This window comes from Oryx dammah, unplaced genomic scaffold (assembly GCF_014754425.2).
Source record: "Oryx dammah isolate SB20612 unplaced genomic scaffold, SCBI_Odam_1.1 HiC_scaffold_29, whole genome shotgun sequence".
Classification (NCBI taxonomy): Eukaryota; Metazoa; Chordata; class Mammalia; order Artiodactyla; family Bovidae; genus Oryx; species Oryx dammah.
In genome coordinates this window covers 6,856,888-6,864,444 of record NW_024070213.1, presented here as the reverse complement: position 1 = coordinate 6,864,444, position 7,557 = coordinate 6,856,888, and the positions used below count along the sequence as shown (strand labels likewise).

At 50.8% G+C, this 7,557-nt stretch overlaps 1 protein-coding gene across 3 annotated transcripts in view; it reads right to left on the bottom strand.

Moving 5' to 3' along the window:
• Positions 1-6,269: 6,269 nt before the first annotated feature.
• The window catches only part of TCF20 (transcription factor 20), a 61,982-nt gene continuing 60,694 nt past the window's right edge, over positions 6,270-7,557 (bottom strand). For all 3 annotated transcript variants that reach the window (XM_040233171.1, XM_040233173.1, XM_040233175.1), the window contains one exon: positions 6,270-7,554. Coding sequence is in view for 1 of the 3 variants with exons in the window: in XM_040233175.1 (XP_040089109.1) it covers positions 7,537-7,554 (18 nt within the window). In the remaining 2 variants the exon portion in view is untranslated. The remainder of the gene's footprint in view (positions 7,555-7,557) is intronic.

Here is a 7,557-nt window from a genome sequence, read left to right as displayed (position 1 = left end):
CTGAGGGTAGTTGAGTCTGGGGGTAGGGAGGCAGCAGGGTTGTTTTCAGAGTTCCTTAGTCACCGTGACCAGCCAGTTTGGTGGCCCAGAGGCCCTTTCCTAAGTGTGTTACAAATTGGTCCTTGGACTTTCCAGCTCCTGCGGCCTCAAGGTGATGAATCTCCTCACATAGGTGTCCAGATCCTGACTTGCAAAAATGGAAGGTGGGCACTTTACCTTGTTGACTGGGCTGCCAGTAAGCTCAGGGTACTAGGGTGGCTTAGCATAGGCTGTGACTGTCCTTAGGGAAATGGGACTGCTTCATCCTCATCAATTTGTCCTTCAGTTCAGTCTCTCAGTCGTGTCTGACTCTTTGCGACCCCATGGACTGCAGCACACCAAGCTTCCCTGTCCATCACCAACTCCTGGAGCTTGCCTAAACTCATGTCCATTGAGTCAGTGATGCCATCCAACCATCTCATCCTCTGTCGTCCCCTTCTCCTCTTGCCTTCAGTCTTTCCCAGCATCAGGGTCTTTTCAAATGAGTCAGTTCTTCCCATCAGTTGGCCAAAATTTTGGAGCTTCAGCTTCAGCATCAGTCCTTCCAATAAACAGTCAGGGTTGATCCCCTTCAGAATGGACTGGTTGGATCTTCTTGCAGTCCAAGGGACTCTCACGAGTTTTCTCCAACAATAGTTCAAAAGCATCGATTTTTAGCCTTCTTCACAGTCCAACTCTCACATCCATACATGACCACTGGAAAAACCATAGCTTTGACTAGATGGACCTTTGTCAGCAAAGGAACGTCTCTGCTTTTTAATACGCTGTCTAGTTTGGTCATAGCTTTTCTTCCAAGGAGCAAGCATCTTTTAATTTCATGGCTGCAAAATCATCATCTGCAGTGATTTTAGAGCCCAAGAAAATAAAGTCTCTCAATGTTTCCATTGTTTCCCCATCTATTTGCCATGAAGTAACGGGACTGGATGCCATGATCTTAGCTTTTTGCATATTGAGTTTTAAGCCAGCGTTTTCACCCTCCTCTTTCACTTTCATCAAGAGGCTCTTCAGTTCCTCTTTGCTTTTGTCCTTGAACATCAGGTGTTAAAACTTCAGAAGACAGGGGGATGGAAACCAGACGGGGATGTAGTTTCTTGACCCTCTCACAGGCCTGCCAAGGACCTCAAGGAATGGATTCCTGGGCCTCCCCACTCCCCATGGGTCCAGTCCACTCTGGCTGCAGCCCCATACCCTCTGATCCTGACTCTGGTTTATTCCAGTCCTCCAGCAAAGGTGCAAATGCCAACCTTGGTACCGCCCTGCACGAGTGTGTGTCACCTCCAGACTGGAGTGATGGCCACCAGGCACTCCCTCTTGGTCAGTCTCTTGCCTCCTCCAGGCAAGGGGTTGGTCACTTTATGCCAGGGTTCTGCTAGGCTCAAAACCCTCCAACAACTCAAGGGGTAAGATTTGAGGTTGAGTTTTTGAACCAGTGAAGCTGATGGGAACTCAGAGGCCCAAACCCATTCAAATGTAAAGGCATGGGAACTCAGAGGGTGGGGCAGGGGGCATTTCCAGGGCAGGCCTGGGCAGGCCCCCTGCCCCCTAGCCATCCCTGGAGTATGTGAGGCAACCTTTCTTTCTGAACACAGCTGGAGTAGTTCAGGGTCCTGGAGGCTGAGAGCCTGGAGGAGGCACTCTGCCCTCCTGTACCCGCTCTTACCCTGTTCCTTCCCTTGCACCCCACCCCCCAACAGTGAGAGGACCGGTTCTTCCCAGGTTGCCTTTGATGGGACAGAGTGCTTGTGGTCTCCAGGTGGGGGTCGTCAACATTTGCAATCCCTGCTTGGCTTGTGCAAGCGGCTCCTCCCCTTCCAAATTCCCACATCCCCACTCTCCTGCCAGGCCCGGGGCCAGCGGGTGGGGCTGGTTGGGGCCCAACTGGCCTTGCTCAACTTATCCAACCTTTCCTGCGTCTTGCCTTGGCCAAGGCTTGGATTCTGCTGGGCTCTATCGGGACACACCCTGTGCTGGTTGCTGGCTGGGGGAGGGATGGCAAGGGTGGGCCCCTGCTTCAAAGTGCTCACGACCAAGAGGAGGAGGGAGCCGGGAGGTGACACCCCAGGCCCGCAGTTGCAGGGATGGCTTCGAGGGCTGTGGGGTCGTTTCCCCAAGCTGGAGTAGACCTTCTGGGAAAACCTCCTGGAGGACTTCAGGTGGCTTGGGACTACAAACTGAGGTAACCTGACTGCAGGGTTAAGGCACCATTGCAAACCAGCAGGACGGTGGCAGCTCCAGGTGGGGCTTTTAGTCTGGCAGAGGACTGGATCGTGGGAAACTCAGGTTCTTGGGCCTCAAGGAGGCAGGGAGACCAGCTTTGAGGCCACTGAAAAGACCAAGAGGGGAAGACCCGGGGGGAGCCCTGGGGACTTTTCAGAGCAAGCTGGTGGTCTCCATCGGCCTCAGTTGAACGTTTCTGTCCCAGTCGGCAGCAATCTTCCACCCTGGACGGCCAGAGAGTCCGGTGGTACTGGTGGGGCTGATAGGGTGGTCGTCACAGCTTTGTCACAGCGGCCCTGTTAAACTGCCCCCATCTACCCTTTGCTTTGTGTCACGTCCTCTGCAAACAGTCACTCTAATGGAAGCAGGAAAGGCAGTGACGGATACACTCGTTATTCAGGCAGTGCCCTCCAAACACCGGGGATGAGGGCTCTAGTCCAGGACAGGGTGGCCTTGGGGAACACCTCAATCATGAGGCCAACACCCTGTTCAATCCTTGTGCAATCGTAGCCTTGGATTACCCTGCACTCACACGCCAGGCGCTGCTGTTCACACCCCATGCTGCCCACCCCATTTAAGATTGGGCGGCTTTATGGTTCTCAAGGCACGGAATCTCAGAGGTCACAGCAGTGGGTCAAAGTCACAGAGCACCACTAGGGTCGATCTCAAAACTCAGGCTCTGGACCACTGCTCTACAGCGGAAATACACTTCTATGAGGCCCGAGGGCCAGCATTTAAGTTCCTGCAGCCTTACTATTTTAGAAACACGCTCAGGCGGCCCTTGCTGGCTTCTGCTCTAGTGAAGCGGCTGGTGTTGGAGGGATGGGCACCCCTCCCCCTTCTCTCCCCCCGCCCCCCCCCCCCGCACACCTCAGGGTCGCAGGTGTTGGCCCTGGCAGGGAAGGGGCCTCCGGACCCCCGAGACCGGGCCTGAGTCCTGAGCCCGGGGAGACGTCAGCAAGATGGCGGGCGAGCAGCGCCCAGGGACGGAGACACGGCCCTGGACCCCCAGGGCGAAGCGGAGCAAGCTCCCTGGAAAGCAGGTGGGCAGCTGCAGTGCCCAGCGAGGGCGCAGGGAAAGCTGGTGCCATTTCGCTCGCCGCTTGCCCCGCCCCCGCGGCAGACACCCTCTCAGTTCCCGCTGCTGCCTGGGGAGCGGGAGGAGTGGGAGCCGGCTCTGGCCGGTCTGGGGGGCCCCGCGGGCTCACCTGACTCCGGTACCGCCCGCTGGGATCCACGCTGTGACCGCGCCTTCAAGGACAACGGGGGGCGGGGCCGGGAGCCGCGGGGCACAGGCCGATTCCTCGCACGGTTTTCTGGGAACTGGGCTGGGCAAGACAGGAAAGTTCTGGAGCTTGCCTGCACAGTGTGAACTTGCTTCAGGCTACATATAGGTTAAGGCGGTCACCTGAACCTTGTGTTTTTGAACCGCGGTTTAAAAACCTAACTCTTAAAAAATACACCAACACTGCACACCCATCATAGAATGGTCAAAATCCAGAACACTGACGCCACCAATCTCCGACAAGGGTGAACCCTCATTCCCTGCGGGTGGGTGGGAATGCAGACTGGGGCAGGCATTTGCTTATTAAAAAATAAAAAAACCCTGCACACTTATGTTTATAGCAATTTTATTCATAATTGTTGAAGAGTGGAACAACTGTCTTCCAGTAGGTGAATGGATAAACTGGGGTGCATCCGGGCAACAGAATATTCAAGAGAAGAGAAACTGAGCCTCTTAAAGGTGAAAGAGAGTGCAAAAGCTTAAAACTCAACATCCAGAACACTAAGCTCATGACATCTGGTCCCATCACTTCATGGTAAATAGATGGGGAAAAAAATGGACACAGCGACACTTTTTTTGGGCTCCAAAATCACTGCGGATGTGACTGCAGCCACGAAAAGTAAAAGATGCTTGCTTCTTGGAAGAAAAGCTATGACAAACCTAGACAGTGTATTCAAGCAGAGACATCACTTTGCCAACGAAGGTCCATATAATCAAAGGTATGGTTTTCCAAGTAGTCATGTTTGGATGTGAGAGTTGGACCATAAAGAAGGCTGAGTGCCGAAAAACTGATGCTTTTAAACTGTGCTGCTGGAGAACAGTGTCTCTTGGACAGCAAGGGACCAGTCAGTCCTAAAAGAAATCAACCCTTAATATTCATTGGAAGGACTGATGCTGAAGTTGAAGCTCCAATACTTTGGCCACTTGATGTGAAGAGCTGACTCATTGGAAAAGACTCTGATGCCAGGAAAGATTGAGAGCAGAAGGGGATGACAGAGGATGAGATGATGGCATCATTGACTCAATGGACATGAGTTTAAGCAAACTCTGGGAGACTGTGAAGGACAGGGAAGCCTGGGGTGCTACAGTCCATGGCATCACAGAGTCGGACCCTGAACAACTGAACAACAAAAAGAAGTGAGCTATCATGCCAAGGAAAGACATGGAGGAGCCTTAAATGCCGATTACCAAATAAGAAACCAATGTAAAGGCTACACACTGTGTAATTCCAACTATATGACATTCTGGAAAAGACAAAAACTATGGACACAGTGAAGGATCCGTGGTTGCCAGGGGTAAGAGGAGGGAGGGATAAGAGAGGGAGCACAGAGCATTTTCACGGCAGTGAAGCTGCTCTGTATGAAGCTATTGGTGTGGACACGTCACCCTGGGCCTCCCTGGTAGCTCAGGGGCAAACAAGCTGCCTGCCAATGCAGATGCAGGTTTGAACCCCGGGGTCGAAAGATCCCCTGGAGAAGGAAATAGCAGCCCACTCCAGTATTCGTGCCTGGGAAGTCCCATGGACAGAGGAGCCTGGCGGGCTACAGTCCATGTTGTTGCCGAGTTGGACAGGACTTACTGATTAAACAACAGCAAATCCATGTCACTGTTATGTTTGTCCAAACTCACAGCGCACACCACCAAGAGTGAACCCCAACATAAACTATGGGCTGTGGATGACAATGATGTGTTGATGCAAGTTCACCAAAGAAAAGGCACTTCTCTGGTGGGGAATGTTGATACTGGGGAAGGCTGTGCATGTGTGTGGGGGCAGAGGATGCATGGGAAATCTCCTTACCTTCTGCTCAACACTGCAATGAACCTAAAACTGCTCTAGAAATAAAGTCTGTCCAGACAATACGGAGAACTCAAAAGAGTGGCAGGATCGAAATGCCCACGAACAGCTGAGGCTTCTTGCAGAAGCCAGAAAGCTAGAGTTGGGAGTGAGGCGTGGAACAGGGCCACTCCCCAGTGAATGGGCATTTCAGGAGCCAGTTTGAGGAACCATCACCAGTGTTTTACTCAAAGTATCATCAGCCCAGTCAAAAGAATTAAAAAAAGGCAAAATGAAGAACCAACCATTTGCTGTCAGGAAAGTATTTTCCTGAAGATACGTTCAAGGTTTGTGGTTTAAGCCCAATACCTGCAATCTCTCAATCTCATCTGAACTGTGTTAATGCCAAGACCAGACAGGATGCCAAGGAAATAAAAAAAAATCATTCCTATGCAGGTTCCGTGGCTCACACAGCACACCCACCCACACCTCCATCCTGGTAGAGCAAAATGAGAAATGGACCACACTGCATTATAACAAAAATAATCTGCCATTTCTGCAGCCTCAAACTGATACGCACACCAGAACTCATTTATAATTGCTTATTTCTACTTCACAACATTCCTTCCAGTGTTTCTGTTCTCTAAAACAAAGTCCATTAACATTGCATTATTTTTTAATAAGCTTTAAAATTCACGTTGATTGGAATTTTGTCCTCCTCTCAAGTAATCTGGCCATCCTCACACACGGCTGAGTTCCACCCGCCAGGCTGAGCGGCTAGAACTGTCCTTGGTTGGGACCATGCCAGGGTCTGCTGCAAGGGCCCTGGGCCTGCGTGAGGCCTAGGTGGCTGGGCCAGTCTGATGGCAGTCACCTCTGCAGCAGAAACAGAGCCAGCTCGAGGGCTGGAATGGGAGGAGAGAGAGACGCGTTTGCTTCAAACAAAAAAGGAAACAAGGTTAAAATGAAGTTTATTATTTTTTTGATTTTTTTTTTTTTTAAATAAAACTGTTTGTGAAACAGCTATTTTATCCCCACGGCAGAGTGACCCCTGAAAGATGCACTAACCCCTTCTTAAGGCCTTAACAAGATTTTTTTTTTGTACTTTTTTCTTTTTTTAAAACTCAGATATTTAAAAATTATACAATTTACAAAACAAAACAAAACAACACAACATAGTGAATCATGTAGCGTGGGGCTGCTCAACTGACAGGCTCCCTTTTCCTTTATAAAAGTGAAAGCAAAAGAAGAAAGGGTGGAGTGGGTGCTCCTGGTCAGCTTACCCCGCATGACCACACCTGACACCATCCTTCCCTGTGTTCACTCCTACGGCCTAGGTTCGTCCCATCCACCCTGCGGGTCAGGGCACAACAGCTGCCTGGAATGTGCCCAGGGGCGGCCATCCCTTGATCCTGCCGGCCGAGCCACTTTGGTGGGACCCTTGGGGCTCTCACTGGCCAAGGACCCAGGACACAGTTGTGACCGTGGGGCCTCCGCCTTGGGGCATCCGCCAATGTCCCCTCCCCCGAAAAAAAATAAAAATTTAAAAAATAATAAATAAATAGTGTTTCTGGAAATGAAAAAGATTTATTTTTGTGTTTAAACATCATTCTCCCATTCTTGAAAACACGGACCATCCCCCACTTCCCTCCCCCTCGACCTTCCCACTTTTGAGACAAATTACTGACAAAGACATGGCTTGGTGTGGTTCGTCTGTTCTTCCGACCCCAGGTCTAGAGTCTCTGAATTGTGTGAGCTGGGCCAAGGATCTAAGCCACCCCTGTCCTTGTGAGATCAGAGTTTGTTCGGTTCAATTTCACATTTAAATTTCACGTCATTGGAACAAATTTGGAGTTCTTTAACTAGATAATTTTAAAATAGAATCAAAAGGGATAGCGCACCTTTCATTTAAACAAAGTCTTTCCAGACTAAAAATAGATTTATATATATATATTTTTATCCCTCCCTTTTAATTCCCCCCACCCTTTCCCATCATCCCACCCTCCCCCCTCCCCCCACACTGTCACTATGGAGATTGTGTCCATGGAAACAGCCATTCCAACTTCTTGGGCCTTTCTTTCCTGTGGTGTCATCGGTTTGAGAGTGATGTAAGAACTTAGGAAGGAAGTGCTGGCGCGGGCAGGCGCACGGGGTGGGGCGGGGTGGGGCGTGGCTGCACAGGAGGACCGTTTCCATTCCATCACGAGGATCCACCGTCTTCTCATCTCCACAGTCTCACCTG